Source organism: Penicillium riverlandense (genome assembly GCF_028828495.1).
Source record: "Penicillium riverlandense strain IBT 135883 chromosome Unknown utg000003l_segment0_segment0, whole genome shotgun sequence".
In the NCBI taxonomy this organism is placed as follows: domain Eukaryota; kingdom Fungi; phylum Ascomycota; class Eurotiomycetes; order Eurotiales; family Aspergillaceae; genus Penicillium; species Penicillium riverlandense.
Window position 1 is genome coordinate 5,570,083 of NW_026643196.1, and position 16,735 is coordinate 5,586,817.

Sequence of the window (16,735 nt, forward strand, 5' to 3'; positions counted from 1 at the left end):
TGCAACAAACACCACAGCAGAAAACAGACAGACACGAGAGACTGCCTGCCCAAGAAAAAAAGGAGGGAAACTCGCCACAAATGCGGAATCAAGACTATCCACTCGCCTCCCTTCTTTGCTTACTCCTCTACGTACGCACTATCAAGGAAACACCAACCCGAGCTTGAAACAACTGGGAGAGAAAGCGCTCAAACTGGACGGACGTATTTACAGAATGCCACGACTCGCCTGGCTAGCGCGGCTCGGGCTGGTGCGACTGATCTCATCTTCCTCGAGGACATCGCTCAGCCGGGTGGGATGGCGGTGCCGAGGAGTCACAGAGTCCCAGCCGCCGTAGCCGGCGCCGGTGTAGTCGGCTGTCGGCGGCGCAAAGGGGGCCGGCATTGGAGCCGATGAGGCGGCGCCGCTGGTGTAGCCACCCTCCGTCACATAGTGACGTTCGTCCGTGGGGGACTGGTCGTAGTCGTCGCTTTCCTCCGACAGCGCCGGCGCATATCTGCCCTGCGGGTCGTGCGCGTAGTGGGAAAATTCCTCTTCGGCTTCGCTGCTGCCGACGTAAGAGTGTTCATCAGGCTCGGAGGTCGTTGGCGCGCCTTGATGTGCCGCTTCGTAGTATGGCTCGGAATAGGCTGGTCTGGAGGTCGCAGGATCTGCTTGTACAGGCTTTCTGCTCTCCGTGAAGGGATCAGATCCTGTCGGGGTCAAGGGCGTGCCACCACTTTCATAGTGTTGTCCGCTCATGCCGGGGTCTGCGCCTTTGCCTTGATATGCCGCCCCTCCCATGGATGTGGAAGTGGGACCCCCGGGGTATGGACCTTCGCGAGTAGGCGGGCGAGTGTTGTGGCGACTCGGCAGACCTTGAATCATAGGCACCACCTGCACACCACCAACCAAGGTTGGCTCTCCGTTTCGCAGAGAGTTGGTCCGATCTCGTTCTTCCTGCTCACGACGGCCAAGCTCCTCCCACGCGCGGCGCGCTTCCTCCTTGGAGATTTGGAGTTCACGACGCATCTCCCTGAGCAAGTCCTCAGCTCGGGTCTTGTCCTTTTCGGCAATCTGGGCGGCGGCGACGGCATCAGCGCAATCCTGTCGTTCGGCTTTGAGCTGGCGGTCCAGGTCTGCTTGCACTTCCTTGGCACGTTCCTGCTCAGCTCGAGTGTCGAAGAACCAGCGTTGGAACTTGCGCTCGGAGGACGCCCGTAGACGTTGGAGTTCAACCACGGCATGGAAAAGATTGGCACCTGCTGCAGATAGATCCGTGATCTGTCGGGCAAGCTGCTGGCTGAGTGGATCTTTCGCCAGCTCTTCATTGTTCTGTTCGAGCTTGCGGATCCAGTACCCGGTGAGCCCCTCCCAGTGCGAGGACAGGGTTTCCCAGCGCTCAAATGCATGAGGGAAAGCAGCACGCCGAGGTTGCTGGAGAGACTGAGAAGTTTCAGGCTGTGCAGGCTTGGCTATTCCAGGCCCCTGGGTGCCGACTCCTGCAGCCGACGCACTCTGCGTTCGGCCATGGCCGCCCAATGATTGCTGACCGGAGACCTGTGGTGGCCTTGACTGGCTGGGTAGTTCTCCAGCCGGCTGTGTAGAAGGGTAATCCGGCCTGCGACCACTTGGCGCAGCGCTCGCAGTGGGTTGGAAAGCCGGACCAGGAGGCGCGGTGGTTGTCACTGGTTGCGCAGGGCCCCGTGGCACCCTTTGAGCGGGTGGGTTTGCAGGAACACCAGCAGCATACTGTTCGGCCTGTGGTTGCGATTGTTGTTCTTGTCCCAATTGCAGTCGCTTCAATTCCTCCTGTTCTTTGTCTCGGGCCTCTTGCTCGGCTCGGCGACGAGCCTCGCGGTCACGACGCTGTCGCATGATGTCGGTTGGAGTCCTCATACCACTCGGCGGGTGTGCTGAAGACACTGGCACAGGGCCCTGCGGTGCGCGCGAGGTGCCGCCATTTTGGACGCGGCCATTACCAACCGGAGCGGCGGGACCAGCAACACCTACCATATCTGACATAGAAGCATTCACCTCCTCCCAATCGGTTGTGAAGGGAAATGGGCGGCGAATGGCGTCCTCGAGAGTAAAGAGGATCGCAGATGCGGTGCGCGATGAGACCCGGGCAGTTCTCCGCGGCCAATACGAGGTATGAAGGAGCTGGTAGGGGTCGTCGACGGTGGAGCCGTCGTTATCGGTATGCGCTTCGGAGAGAGCTGGGGGTAAGGCGTCAATGCCACTCGGAGCTGGTTCAACAATGACCGGAATTGACTGCGCCGGTCTGATGGGGATCCCCGAGGCGTCTAGCGAGACCGCACGACGGTGAGACGATTGGCGGACCTCAGGCTGGCGATGTACCCGTCGCAACGGACGCTGAGGATCACGGGTGTGCGATTCGACCGAACGAGAGGAAGAAGGACGGTGCGCAGAATGCTGGCGCTGCCGCGGGGAGGTCGTAAACGTAGCTGGGTCGTAAAGGTCGTAGACGTCGTCAGATGCGCCGTAGGCGTGGCGAGACACCTCTAAGAATGGAGAGCGCAACGGAAGATGGGACGACAATGTGAGAGAGAAACGAAGAGGGCTGTTCGGGTTCCCCAGATAAAAGGAAGAATAATTGGCAAGAAATCAATAATGAACCATGAAAGGTGTAAGGAGAAGTTGGGCGTTTGTCAAAAAGGGAGAGGCTGGTGGTGGTGCTGTGTTAATTGGGATGGCTGGGGACAGGCGCCGCAGCGGGAGCTGCGGCCAAACGTGTCTCGGGGGTCATGAAGCGCTCAGTCAATGGTGCTGCAGAGGCCAGTTGAAGATGAAATCGAGCAAGATGAGGTGGTTTGCGCCTGAGGAATGCAGTTGAAGCCGGGGGAGGAATGCCCGATCGGCCTCGGTTCCGTCACCGTCCTGAACAACTCGTCTGCCCACACCACACAAAAGAAGCAAGTGTCAGCCGGCCTGGTTCGATTATTCCTGCCACTGCTGCAAATGTACCAATTATTGCCTGCGACCAGGTTGATGGTTGTACAGAGAGGGATGATGCGGCAGACCAGAGAGAGCCGAGTGAGAGACGAAAGCACAAGAAGGGAAAGACAGGGGAAATCGTGGAGAGGAACAAGATCTCGCGAAGGAATAATGAATCCACGGTTGGGCCGGATTGATCAACGGTGATGCGTTGGCAGTCCGTCCTTGGTCTGTTGTACTATCCTCGGTCGGGCAGGAAGGCTTCGAAGTATAGAGTGCTTCATTCGTAGCCACTCATCCTTTACCTCTCTTCTATACACACACACACGCACACACATACCTCGACAGAATGATTCCACAGACGAAGCCCTAAGATAGACCCATCGGTTCCACGGGTTCATTTCGGGTTCGTTTCGTGGTACGAACTGCTCCTTCTCCACATCTCGATCTCTGCCTCTTCTCTACACAGGAGTACAGTACTTCCTCTCGACCAAATAGACCAAACCAAAACAACGCGAACACGAAACACGAAACACGCGACAGAGACACGATCGAGGTCTGGACCACTCCCGACTGCAAGGGCCAGGAGAGAGCAGACTCGGACAATTCGATCCCTCAGGCGGTTCGGGACGAGTCTGCGGACGCACGATCTCGATCCCCGACCAGATTATAACTCGCGGGTCTCACGTATGCCTTGCAGGCCACTCGGTCCGGGGATTGCTCCCGGATGATGTTTCGAAGCTTCGGTGTTTCAGTTCCAGGCGGGATGAGGCCGAGACAATTTGAAGATGATCGGGGGACTAGCGACGGATCGATCCGTGGAAAGTGCGTCAATCTTGTCGCTGCGAGGGCCGCTTAGCTATCGACTCAGACGGAGATCGAGTCGGAGACCCAGTTTCTACACTACGAAACACAAGTGGGAGGAGCAACGGAGGATAGACTACAGGATACAGCTGCCAGTGCGGGAACCAGTGCAGGCCACGGATATATACAGGGTACAGCGCAGATAGATGCATGCCAAACCCTAGGAATGGTTAGAGGCGACAGCATTTAGAGTATCTGATATCACTACTCAATACGATTGCAGTTGTGATTTGTCCAGTGTCAGTGTGGACGAGTCTATGCGCTTCTCGGCAAACAGGCCGGGCCATCCAAGCCCTAACCAACCCTGCCTCCGCGTCTAACTACTGCAGACACACGGTGGAGGGGGGAAAAGCATAAAGCAGAAATTACGCCGGCCACGAACCAAAGAAAGAAAGAAAGATAAGAAGGAATTAAATAAATAAAAAAGAAATAAACCGGTTCAATGCATCCTTCGTGGTAAATAATACGACCGTCACAGCCGGGGGGACGGCCGTTGCGCAGCAGCCAGGAATGCAATGCGGGTCTGAAGAAAATGGCCTCCTACACTCTGTATCTGCACCCGCCACAGTCTCGACCGGATCCTCCATGATCGGCCGCCATCGAGTCCCAGCGCTGACGGGCGCGTTAGTGGCCGATCCAGGACGTCTGTTACATAAGTCGTAGAGCCAACAGCGGTGGCGGATATCTCACATTCGGAATTCGGGACCGACGGTCTGTGGCGTACCACCCCAATCCCACTCCCCCAGGGTCGTACGAGAGTATCACAAACGCAGGTGGACGAGGCCATGAGGACCTGAACTCCCCTGAAAGCACATTGTTCTCGACACAGCATGATCGTCATGGAGGACAACAGTTCCCGCCGGATCACTTCCGCTCCCTTGCTGGAGGGCCCGTCGAGGTGGTCCTTGCTGCGCATCCATCCCTACCAAGGAGCATGTAAGGTCTGATAGGTCATGATCGGCCGTGCTGCGGTCTTTTGTTTACCACAGTGGCATGCATCGATCTGTTTTCCTCCCCGGCTAGCCACCCCGGCTGGGCTATGGCTATTTTGGGATGTATAAACATCTCCTCGTCACCCTGGCCAACCCTCTTTGCTCCATTCTTCTCCCTACCCCCGGTCTTTCACCTTGTGTGTGCCAGTTAATGTCTACTTGCTACTCCATTGCGGAATCATAGTCCATGGCTCACGGAGACTACTACGCTTCGGGCGATTTGGACGTGCACCAGGACCCAAACAGATCCGAGTCCACCATCTGTCTGCCCTCGCCGTCTGCCAACAAGCGTTCCTCGACCTACTATCCCAAGGCCGGGCCCAAGGTGCTCGAGGAGCCCAACCTCGACCCTTTCTATCTAGAACGCTCCCTGGCAGCGACACCCACGGGCGACTCTCGCGATGCTAGATATACCAAAGATAACCACCAATACTACTCGCTTCCTCTGCCCCAAAAGTCATACCCAACCGACGACACATACGCCAAACGCTCAACCATTGCCCAGCTGGAACACGAACACAGCTTGAGATTCCACCGATACACCTCCTCCACCTCCTCTGGAGAAGAGCCACAGCCGCTGCATAGCAAGCAGGAGTCGTTCAGCTCCGTGCGAACGGACGGCACAACACCCGACCTTACCCCGAGCAGCTCCTTCTCTTCCAACTACTCGACTCCGGTCTGTCCTGAAGCCGTGCTCAAGGCGACAGAGCAACTATACAAACACGCGCAAAACGCACAGACGGAACATCGCTCACGCTACTGTCTACCTGTTCCTACACCTCCTCAATACGCTCCTCCTCCTATCCCAGTCACTACAGATACTCCCTCTACTACTCCCGCCCCTCCATCTTCAAGCCATTCTGCCAAATCCCTCAACATGCGGTGCGAGGAGCCTGCAGCTCCCTCCTCGTCTCGTCGGAGGAAGCCTCATCCAACCTTGCCCAACCTTTCCCGGGGTGCCAGCTCTCATAGCTCCCGCCGGAAGCAATCTAGCCCTGGCATAAGACCACCACTAGATCCGTCCATGATCTCGCCTCCATGCCTTTACAACCCTGTCACCATGGAGCCGCATGCAACGCACTTCGATCAGGCCCTCTTCATTCCTGCCAATGACTGCCCCAGCCCTGTCCCCAGCCCAGTGGCCAGCTCGCCTCCCATCTCAAGACAGTGGACAGCTACATCAATGGAACGACCGTCGACATCCACCATGGACCCCTACTGTGAACAATCCGTGTGGGAGTCCGACTCAGACACCGAGTCCATTGGCCGCAAGTCCATCTCTCGGAGGACCAACGACACCCTGCGCAAGGTGCGCAGTCGCGCCAAACTGCGCACGGCCAAGTCCCATCCCAAGCTTCACGCTAGTGTCGACGACCAGACACTAGAGAAGTTCCCCGTCATGCCAGATGAATCCTTGAGCGAGCCATTCGTCGAATCCCTGCGCAGCGCCAGTTTCGACCGGGCTCGCCCCAGCATGAGCCGGGAGGCAATTCCTCGTGGTCTGCAGACACTACGTCTCGTTGCACCCTCTTCCACGTCCTTGCTCCGACCCCGGTCACGCTCCCGGAATGACAGCAATGCCCGAGAGAGCGACCTCGACCGCACAGCTGCTGCAGCCCTCCAGGCCAAGTTCCGCCGTCGCCAGCGCTCAGACTCGTCTTCGGTTCCAAGCACACCGTCAGGTAAAGAGCACTTGACCTCGCTCTGCTACGAGCAGACCTCCGTGGCTACCTTGGAGGAACCCATTGACGACGAGAAGTCACAGCCTTTCTACCGGCGCGTGATGGAGTCAATTCGATCCCTCAACTGCCACCGACCATTCGCCAGGTCGAGTCCACCATCAAAATAATGTCTTTTTTTTTTTCTTCACGACCAGCCATCTGTTTTTGTTTTCTCTGAACGATTATTGCCACGATTTCTGATGTATTTTCTCAATGTTTTATGATGTACGAGCACAACAGCTGCTCACACGCTCTTTTCATGTCTGAAATTTTGTTATCTCTTTTTCACCACTCGCTTCTGATCCGAGTGGTGAAGTCTTCCAAGAAGTGGACCTAATGAATCCGGAAACACATTTCTGGAAGACCCGACACGCACACGATTCTCATGGAAGGGGACCAACCACGCGCTATGAACGAAGACACGTACGAACACGAAGGCCAAGGACTGGTATGTCCGGTCACTTACTGTCCTTACTGTCCTTGATGTTTTTCCTTTTCGTCTTCATGTCTCTCTGACTCCTCCAGTCATTTACGTTTCCTTTTTGTCTCTACCGTGGTGTTCGTCAACACTTATTCTGTCTTTACGTCCTCGTCTTGATCTTTCTTCCTCCTCATGGGAAGTTCTCACCAGCTTTCGCTTCGTTCATCCTGTGGTTCGTTTCGTTTCGTGTCCCTATCCTCATATCCTTGGGGTTGTCCATGATTGACAAATCAAAACTTGTTTCTGTGTGAGTGTGAACACCTACAATAATACTTTCTACATAGCGGGAATATGGCGCAGCAAACACCAATTGGCTAGCATCTCTGGGTTTCTTTTGGGAAGGTTCGGCGCATGTATTAGACAAGATAGGCAATCAAAAATGCATTATTACAATGTATTATTCTCAACCTCTTTTTTCCATTTTGGAGTAATGTGAGCTACTACCTTGGGCTACCACTGTAATGGGGTTGTTGGCAGGGTGATGAGATAGAGTTATCTGTCGATGACTGGAATGCGGCGGTTCATGGAGGGGTTGGTTGGTCCGTGGAGGTATTCGAGAATACTACAGTCTCTGAACAAATCATTGTCCGCAATTCGAGGGTACGTAAGCCCATGATTATTCCTTTATCAGTAGTAGCATCTACATACCCCTCTGTTGAGTTTAGACCCCCGTCCTGTATCTGTGCCTCACATTCCTTGAATTGCTGTCACATTGGATCCCACCTTTCCGCACGAAATACACATCACCAAGCGTTTTGCTTCACTGTTAGACTAGGCTACCAAAAGCCTCTTGTTTCATCCCATTCCCTTTCGTGATAGTGTGCAGAATATCTATACTCTCCGATTGACGGCCCATGTAGAAGTACGTACCCCACTATCCGGATCGGATCCTATCTGCAGCTACAGCTACAGCTACCTACATACGCCCTGCAAATGTAGGCAGTAACAGGGGTCAGACCCCGGATACTGGTTCCTCAGGAAAAGGGGGTTGACATGTTAGATCGCAGAAAGTACTTTGCATCCGGTAGCTGGGAGCTTTGGGTTGAGTGGGGTTCTGCACCGAAGAGGCGTCGGAGGCTCTAGATCTTTTGTCGGGAGCTGTCAAGTGCTCTGGCAGCGGAGGTCCATTTCCGGGGATTCTCCTTGGACAAGAAATAGCGCTTCCTGAGTGTGAGAGGATGTGGACATTTTTGGAGGGGAAACTTTAATTCTGTGCTGTATACCACGACAACAACTAGATCTAACTGAAACCAATGAATCGACCACCACTGCCCTAGACAATGACAATTTTTCCAAAAAGGAAAAAATGGTCTGTACAGCCACAGACAAAAGCACAATGGGGCTGAGCCGACTGTGGCGATGATACATGTCCAGTCGGATGGGGTAGACTGCATCCGCTCATCCCTTGCATCGATGCTTCCAACATCTGGACTCTGCCAAGAGACGTTTTACTTTTGTTTTACCTCGGCTGGAAATCAAGGGTGCTTACTTATTCATGAGATTAGAAATGAACGTGCTATCCTATCGTACTATACATGCTATGTAGTCATATCAGATATCACAACCTGGTACCACTTCATTATCACATACGACCGGGAAAGCACATTTCTCCGATGGGTATCTGGCAGATAACGGCCGACAGGGGCCTGCTGTTTGCCTAGTTAACCCAACGCGGAGTTGCATACATACATCCAGACCTGTCCAGTCGACACACCACGGGCTGCACCGGGAGCAACTTCCCCGAAACTCTCCAGGGGGTGTCAGGTTTCAGATCAATCGGACTTTTGCAAGGGAGTTCCACTTCCCGGAAACATCTTCATGCAGACAAACGGATCAACGGGGCCCTCTGTATCGGTATTCGGTCTGATGCGACCCGAGGTAGACCGTATTGTAACTGATCTTGCTGCTGTGTCTCACGTTTGAGATGGGTTATAAAACGAGTGCAACCGCGTCTTTCTTGACATCACCGAGGAAGCGACAAAGTTGAATAGTATTGCTCGTCGTAGCAACCGCTGTCTCCAAGCTATACCATCATCGACTCAATCCAATGTCTCGGAGAAAAGATGCCGTTCGATCACCGCTCCGGGCCGGCCATCCGCAGCCCGCCCGTCGCATGTGCCTTGCAGCCGCAGCGTCGCCCCGGTGTTTGGGTCTCAAATCGGCGTAGGGACAATCGCGTCGCGTCCTGCAAGCAGACAGGGCTTTGTTCTGAGCTGCCCGGTTGCAGCGGAGGGAGGCCCAAGCCTTCTCCGTGGAATAATATAGTCGCGTACCCTGGCGCGCAGCCAAGAAAGCAAGCACCCCCTCAACTCTGCGCGGCCTTGCTCTCCTTGTCTCCCTGACCCCCCTCTTTCTCCTTCTCCTCTAGGGCCTCCATATTCTCCTCCCATCGCGGCACAGCAACCCTTTCCTCCCACCTCGCAATGACAGGATCTGCCTTCTGAGCGAGTTGGGTCTCCGCGCGCTCCCCTGTTTTCTCAATATTTGCGGGCGACCCTGCCTCGGCCCCTGTAAAGACAGACTGCACGTCCAGCTCCTTGACAGCCATCTGGTATAGACCGAGCACCTCCTCTTTCTTTTTCCGACGCGCTTCGGCCATCTCCACACTGGTTGAGTCGTCCGTAGACATTTCCGTGCTCATGCTCGTGCCCCGCGGTGGCGGCTTTTTGACTACTCCCGAGCTCGATCGATCCTCCAACCCATGCAAAATTCCCTCTAGAATCCCAAGAATTGTTCCCGCCCTCATACCCAGCTGCGCGCCAACGGGAAATCCCGCATCGAATCCTCGCTGTACATGCTCGCTCTTTGATGCGGAGACTCCGTCGCGATACCCCGCGGTGACATGTTGTCGGCGTAGCGACGGGAGGTCGGAAGGCTCGGCCGTGGTGTTGGAGTCGGCATTATTCCGAACGGGTTCTTCTCTTCTTTCCCGTGGTGGAGAGGAGCCGAAGATGTCGTCTAGAGAATTGTCCACCGCGTCGGACTGGGCTGAGGTCATGGTTGTGGCGGGGGATGGTGGGGTGGATGGCGTGCTGGAATTGGAGTCTGCCTGAACCGATGTCATAGTCGGATGCCCCGATAAGTCTGTGTATAACTACCCGGTATGGATGGGCAGTCAGTCAATAATTGGAGTAAGTCAGTGTCTTGAAGAGAAGAAAGAGAGGAAAAAAAAGATGACGACCGGGACGATCGCGGCTCCACTTGAGCACCAAACATTGAAACCCTAACTCGCCGTGCTATTATTATTATCGGAATCGGATCCTCCCGACCGGGGGCCATAGGCATTGGGCGGGTTGAATTCCCCCGAGTTATTTACCAACTCTGTAGAGATAACTATCTATAATATAATCTTCTCACGATAAGTACTTCAGTCCATGCAATCAATCATGCCCTCACGCGCCTCGCGCAGACTACTCACCTACATCGTGCTGCCCACAGCAGCGGCCAGCTACGGCATCCACCGGGGACTAAGCCACCTGGAAGCAACATACCCAGAGCTCCCCATAGACAAAACTACCAGCGTAGCATTGCGCACTCCCAGCAACCCAGAGGAAGCAGCGATGCGCGTATATCGATGTCTACTCGGCGCGCATCCCGCTCGCAGCGCTTCAGGCGCGAACACGCGGCAATGAAACTAGCAAAAAGATCGCGCTGGAAGAAGCCTGGGCGCGGTCTGTTCTAGGAAGCAAACCGCTGCGGAATGAGGCTTCGCTGATTGGGCTTTGCGGCATGGCCGGTAATCTACCGGGGATATAGGGGGGACTCGGAGAGCAGTTTCTCGGTAGAGGGCAATGGGAGTGCGTCTACGCCGCGGGTCCTGCTAAATGGGGCTGTAGCGGTGCAGCGCGCACCAGAGCCGAGAAATGCAGATAGCAATGGACTGCTCTTTGCCTGGTCCATGCCCGCTGAACCGCGGGAATTTTTCGAGTCCATTGCGAGATGGGGGTATCCGTGGCGACTGATGTCCGGGGGATGAGCTGAGCGTGTCCGCGCCCTTTGATTTAGCGGAGCAAAAGGACACAATGGTTGAGGTGCGCTTTTCGACGGCGCATGACTATGAGGTTGTGTCGGAGGAGGGAGAGTACCAGAAGATCATCCCGCAGTGGACTCAGCGCTTGCATCGGGGATGGGCGAGGCTCATTCTGGATATGGCGGCGTGGGAGGTGCGGCGAGGCGTTGAGACTTGAGATGTTCTCTGTCTTATTGATGTACAATACATACTACCTCCGACCTTACTTATACCCTATCAAGAAATCTGATTGAATGAAGAAATGTTATACCAAATCTAATTTGTTCATTCGCGAGTCTATGGACTCTATATGCAGACTCAAACTCGAAAAACCATGTTGTATCATTCGCGTTCATTGCCCACTAACCGCCACGCACGCAGCGGCAGGCTCTGCAGCTTCATAGCAGCCGGCTTGATGAACATGATAAAAGTGACGGTGCCGATGAGCACGCAGATCATGTTGGTGAGGTAGTAACCGTCGCGTTCGACATGACAGACGCCGCCACCGTTGATGCAACGGTGCTTTTCAGGCTCAATGGCACAGGAAAAGGCGGACGTGATGAGATCGCCTTTCAGGCTGGAGGCTGGAGGGGCTACGGTTGGAGGGATGCAGGTGGCCACGGTCAGGAGGTCGACAAGCTTGAGGATGAAGAACCGTGGGAATGTTCCGCCCAGATTGGAGACCCTAATATACTTGTTAGTGGCAGACAGGAGCAGGGTAAAGAGGTTACGTACGTTGCTAGGAGGGTCATGTATGTTCCCCCAATAGCTGGGTCGGCAATGCGCGCGTGGAAGGCTGAGATGGACACGAACATCACCGTGTTCATGAATGTTGAAACCACATGTTCCAAGATGACGGTCAACAAGTACCAAAACGGGACGGCATCGTCGTAGCCACCAGGATAGATGATGACGGTAAATTGAGCCAGTACGGCAGCTGCCAGCCGGCCGGTAAATGCCCATCCCCATAGACGCATCGGAGTGTATTCAGTGGACCATTTGCCGGCATAGTAGCCCAGCATGATCTCGAAGGGGAAATCAATCAGTACCACCAAGGCCATGTTATCCTGGCCAAAGCCCTTGTCAAGAAGCTTCAGGCTGGTAACGCCGTCATTGGCCTGGAAACCAATCTTTGCGATCAGATGGATGAAGATGATGGTCTGAATGTTCTTCAGCTTCAGTACATTCCACATGCTCTTGTAGACATCCATGATGCTATCGCGCTCCTTGCTGCGTTCCTCTCGCTTCAACAGCGCCAGACCAAGAGTCACGATCAGGTACGACCACCCCCAGAAAGTGAGATAGGAGCCCAGGGACAGCAAGCCACCCTCACTTGGGGTGCTGCGGAACCACCTATTGGCAAAATCTTGTGAGTTGAAGGCGAGGAACACGGTGTACGACAGGAAATGGCCGGCCGTCAAGCCCACGGTTTGCGCCGTCGAAGCGTAGGAGATATTCGGCGGAGACATCAGGCTGATGGCCCATCCATCCACCGCGATATCCTGCGTGGCGCAGAAAAACACCAGCGTAAACCACCAGTAGGTAAAGTTCCAGACGCCCGCGCCACCGTTCGCGCCAGCCTTCTCCATCATGTCCCCGATGTGGCTACCCAGATAGATCATGGCCAGACCGGCAATAACTTGGACCGGAGTGATCCAGCTCTTGCGGCGTCCGAACCGTGTGCTCCAGACCGCGTCAACGATGGGACTCCAAAACAGCTTGAGGGAGTATGGGTACGAGGCGAGCGAGAAGACGCCGATCTGACCGTAGGAGAGGTATGGCTTGAGCAGGAAAGGTACGGAACCAGTGGCCAGACCCATAGGCACGCCTTGCAGGAAATACAGCAGACACAGCAACAGGAAATTGCGCCGGTCACTGGAGGGGAGGTTGTGGAAGCTCGTGTTAGACATGGCGGGCGTCTGGGGCGCGGGGGGATCTTCGTCGAGGGAGAAGGTGTCGCGCGACATGAGGCGGGTGGCTCGCACGGACGAGTCCTCCGTCGAGGTGTCCCGCTTGCGCATTTCGATGTTGCTGTTCATCGTGCCGTTCGCATGGCCGTTCTGGCCGGTCGCCACTTGCAGGTTGGGTTTGGAGCGCCGTCGGGTGAGGCTGCCGTTCTTGCGTGTCATTGATTTTGGGGGACGACGCGAAGGGGTATCGTGGGCGAAAATCGCGGGACCTGGAGCGAGTGTAACAGATAGGACGGAGTCGCGTGGGGTTCGCTGTTATAGGAATTTTGCCAATTCCGATCCGCTGGAGGACAGGTGTCGCGATGCGAATGAGTGGCCAATATTTAGGGACAAGGGAGAGAAGGAGGGAATGCTGGATGGTCGGGAAAGAAGACGCGAGAGGCAAGCTGGCCTTAGCGGTGGCCGAGAAGGAACTTAGTTAATTCGGGAACTAGGAACCACCACCAATACGGGGAATATACAGGTAGTGTGTCCGATATCCTAACAATCTCGCTAAAAAAAAAAAAAACGAAATCATTCCTCTTCATATTCAGCTTCAGCATCCTCCACCAGCTTCATCAATTCATTCAACACCCGCCGAAAATCATCATCATTCGGACTAAATTTCACAAGGTCCGAATGATTACGATTCAGAGGATGGTAATTGACATGTCCTGCACTCCACAACTCTCCATCCGTAGCCGAATCTTTATCAACTAAGATTTTCTTCGGGGTGCCTGCCATCTTCCATTGTCCATTGTCGAGCTGAGGTACGGTCAGTATTTTTGCGAGAGACACAAATCTTGAACGTACCTTGACGGGGGAGAAAGATGGCTCCATTTCGTAGAAGTAGATGATTTTGGGCTTCCGGTTCGCAAATTTGGACTTGAACTTTCGACTGAGCTTTTGCAATGTCTGTGACTGATAACTGATGGAATTAACCAGAGACTCGTTGGGCTGGCCTTTGATCATGGCTTCCAGCGCTTTGATATTCATGCCGTGACTGGGGACACCAAAGAAGAGCGCCCCGTGGAGGTTATCAAGGAAACTGCCCAATTCTGGGTCCGCCTTCTCTTGCAGTAAGGCCTAGACGTTGTTAGGTCTGTTGGTATGCTCGGTAGATTATCCATACCTCTTTCACGGTCAGCCCGCCTAGACTATGGGCAATGAAAAAAGAAGGAACTGCAAAGGATGCCCCCAGACGGGGCGATGCAGAGCTCAAAGTAGACGGAGAGCGTCTTCTGGTCACATTTCGCAGCTCACTTCGGAGTAACGCTCCCAATTCTTCAAGACTCTGGGTTGACTCGTTCCTATCGAGTTTGGTCTTGGAGCCGTAGGTCATGATTCTGGCGTATGGAAGATGTTTGGATAGCTCATCTAAAATCCACATGAACGACTGGGATGTTCCTTTGTGCTTGAAGGATCCCCAGGCGTGGCCTCCAAGGCCGGCAACGGCGCAGATGCTAGAACGGTGTCTTAGTGCTTATTTCAGTCGCCAAAATGACGGGTACTTACTCGATGGTGTGAGGTATTTCCGGAGGAGGCGCATAAAGAACCGTCACTCCACGGAAGTGTGTGTCAACGGTAATGTGTGTGTCATCATTCTCGGAAGTTGGGCCAAAGATCCATTCGTCCCTTCCCTCGGTTGAAAGGCACGCTGGCGTAGGTTTTAATGAGATTACTGCCACTTTAGATTCTCCTGTGTAGCTGATGGCAAGGGACTTGACACGCCCAACAATGCTGGGTTCGAGATCGAGCTTGCGGCCTATGAAAGACAGCAGATCGGAACTTTGACAATCAGGATCTATGCCTCGGATACGGTAATCGGGATACTTTGTCTCCACAGAAGGAGGTGGAGGAGGGGATATCCGTGTTTGGGTACTGGCGCCGCTAGACAGCTGATTATTTGCCTCCACAGGAGGCGAAGGTGGGGATATCCGTGTGGGGGGGCTTGGGCCTCTAGGTGGCCTCACCGGTGCCTGCGGCGAGGGCAATCTTGGAGATTTTGATTCATCCAGGGCACCTGGATCGATTCCAGCAAAGAATTTCTCCAACGTATCTTGAAACAATTTGGCATCTGAATGATTATATGAGCAAAGAGCGCTGTTGATAGGTAAGAAAGATTGAAATCATACCATCAGATGTCGAGAACTCGATCTTTAGGTAAGCCATGGATGTCAGGAATCGCGTATCCTCTGTAGGCAACTCCTCCTCTGCAAGAGTATTCGTGTTTTCCTGTGCTTTCTCGATGGCAGGGCGTGGGTTTGGCAAGGCCACAGGGGCACGGAAGATGCCACTGAAACGCCGTATAATGCTAGGGTCACTCATCGACGATCGAGCTCTCTTTTTTCTGTGAGAGGAGAATTCGACACGGACTTTGTTGCTCGATTCACTTGCGTATATTGAGGAGGAAAGCATGCCAAGGGGAACGTCCGTATGATAAAATGGCTTGTTGTGCTCGACCAAAAAAGACAGTGACCAATTCTGGTTATAAAAATCAGACCACAGCTTTAACGGCTGAGCAGAACCCTCTGTACCGCGCCCGGAATTGATCTTCTCGACTTGAAAGGTGTGCTTCAAAATTTTACCCCGAAGGGCACATTGGAAGGCAACTGCATCGGAAGAAGAATCGAATTGGTAAGATGGTTTACGTCCCTCGTAACGCCAGGTGACTGCACCGTCGCTCTCATCAACAACGCACGGTTCGAAAAGCCGGATTTCCGAGGTGTTGAAAAGCTGGTGCTTTGTGTATGGATGTATTTGATTGATCGAGGGAACTGGTTGCGTTAGCACTGTTACACCTCACCAGCGGTACATAAAAAGAGAACTTACGGTGCTGTACAAGCCCCCACTCTCTGCCTTCTTTGGTACTAACTATCAACCTTGTCCCAGACTTGGTAACGACGTCGACGGTATGTAGAGTCTCCTCTTCGCCACTGGAGTCCAATCGACTAATATCATTTGTCAGTGAGTATATCAATACATGGGAAACAACAGAGCCTTACAGAGTTGCTAAACCGGTGCCTTCATCATGGCTATAGACACGTCTCCGAACAGTTGGAATCAGTGATTCTGTACGATACGCAGTCTGCCTCTGCTTCAATGACTGCTGAGAATATTCCCGAAGATGCTTTCTGTCCATTACTCGGAAGTCCCTGGAGAACATTAGGTGAGTTCCCTGTGAAGGCAACTCATGCTCTCGAAATCGGGCAGTGATCAGCTTCCAGAGCTGTTCACGCTGTATTGTACCCAGGGGTGGAGCTGTTACTCTCTTGAGGGCTTCATTGAGCTCAAGAAGATGTTGGAAGAGTGGCCATGTATTCTCCTCGACAGGAACTCGCATTGACGGCGTCGTGTTGTCATACTGCGGAGGACCTTCGTTGGTCATCCCGTGAGGAAGTCGATGCATGTCGGAAAGTCGGATGACAGGTGAGTAGAGGTTTCTGTAGTTTGGAACTTGGTTAGCCCCGTTCAAAATAAAAGCCGAACGACGATAGGAGCTCACAGGATGATGTCGTCGATTTTTGCGTTCATGATATGAAGCTGCAGCTTAACGCGCCTCTCGAGGACATCCAGATCGGCGCTGGTATATACATAGCAGGCATTTTGATGCAGCAGCGTTGGCTGCGGGATGGTACCTTCGGGACACCAGGTTGGATTGTGGTAGAAGAAGTCGATGCACTCGTCCCATGTTTGCTGAAATTCATGGTAAAGCTCTAGCGTGGTATTCTGTTGCCTAAGAATCTTTTGAAAGCACCTGAAAGTAGAGTAGAAGGCATGGA

General features: G+C 53.8%; 7 protein-coding genes across 7 annotated transcripts; 3 read left to right on the forward strand and 4 right to left on the reverse strand.

Moving 5' to 3' along the window:
• Window positions 1–207: 207 nt before the first annotated feature.
• Window positions 208–3,338, reverse strand: N7474_005903 (uncharacterized protein; the record flags this gene model as incomplete). The annotated part of the gene is made up of 2 exons (XM_057197318.1): window positions 208–2,563; window positions 3,331–3,338. The coding sequence occupies 2 exons, from the start codon at window positions 3,336–3,338 to the stop codon at window positions 208–210; spliced, it is 2,364 nt and encodes a 787-aa protein (XP_057054714.1).
• A 1,642-nt stretch (window positions 3,339–4,980) lies between these two features.
• Window positions 4,981–6,642, forward strand: N7474_005904 (uncharacterized protein; the record flags this gene model as incomplete). Its single annotated transcript, XM_057197319.1, has 1 exon — window positions 4,981–6,642. The coding sequence occupies one exon, from the start codon at window positions 4,981–4,983 to the stop codon at window positions 6,640–6,642; it is 1,662 nt and encodes a 553-aa protein (XP_057054715.1).
• Window positions 6,643–9,300: 2,658 nt separating this feature from the next.
• N7474_005905 (Yae1 family protein) lies at window positions 9,301–10,059 on the reverse strand (the record flags this gene model as incomplete). Its single annotated transcript, XM_057197320.1, has 1 exon — window positions 9,301–10,059. One exon carries the CDS (start codon window positions 10,057–10,059, stop codon window positions 9,301–9,303), a length of 759 nt encoding a protein of 252 aa, XP_057054716.1.
• A 322-nt stretch (window positions 10,060–10,381) lies between these two features.
• N7474_005906 (uncharacterized protein) lies at window positions 10,382–10,627 on the forward strand (the record flags this gene model as incomplete). Its single annotated transcript, XM_057197321.1, has 1 exon — window positions 10,382–10,627. One exon carries the CDS (start codon window positions 10,382–10,384, stop codon window positions 10,625–10,627), a length of 246 nt encoding a protein of 81 aa, XP_057054717.1.
• A 390-nt stretch (window positions 10,628–11,017) lies between these two features.
• On the forward strand, window positions 11,018–11,182 carry N7474_005907 (uncharacterized protein; the record flags this gene model as incomplete). The annotated part of the gene is made up of 1 exon (XM_057197322.1): window positions 11,018–11,182. One exon carries the CDS (start codon window positions 11,018–11,020, stop codon window positions 11,180–11,182), a length of 165 nt encoding a protein of 54 aa, XP_057054718.1.
• Window positions 11,183–11,346: 164 nt separating this feature from the next.
• N7474_005908 (SD08430p) lies at window positions 11,347–13,133 on the reverse strand (the record flags this gene model as incomplete). The annotated part of the gene is made up of 2 exons (XM_057197323.1): window positions 11,347–11,689; window positions 11,740–13,133. 2 exons carry the CDS (start codon window positions 13,131–13,133, stop codon window positions 11,347–11,349), a joined length of 1,737 nt encoding a protein of 578 aa, XP_057054719.1.
• A 354-nt stretch (window positions 13,134–13,487) lies between these two features.
• On the reverse strand, window positions 13,488–16,644 carry N7474_005909 (uncharacterized protein; the record flags this gene model as incomplete). Its single annotated transcript, XM_057197324.1, has 9 exons — window positions 13,488–13,718; window positions 13,767–14,039; window positions 14,086–14,416; window positions 14,469–15,030; window positions 15,089–15,730; window positions 15,786–15,904; window positions 15,959–16,396; window positions 16,459–16,536; window positions 16,592–16,644. 9 exons carry the CDS (start codon window positions 16,642–16,644, stop codon window positions 13,488–13,490), a joined length of 2,727 nt encoding a protein of 908 aa, XP_057054720.1.
• Window positions 16,645–16,735: the final 91 nt, after the last annotated feature.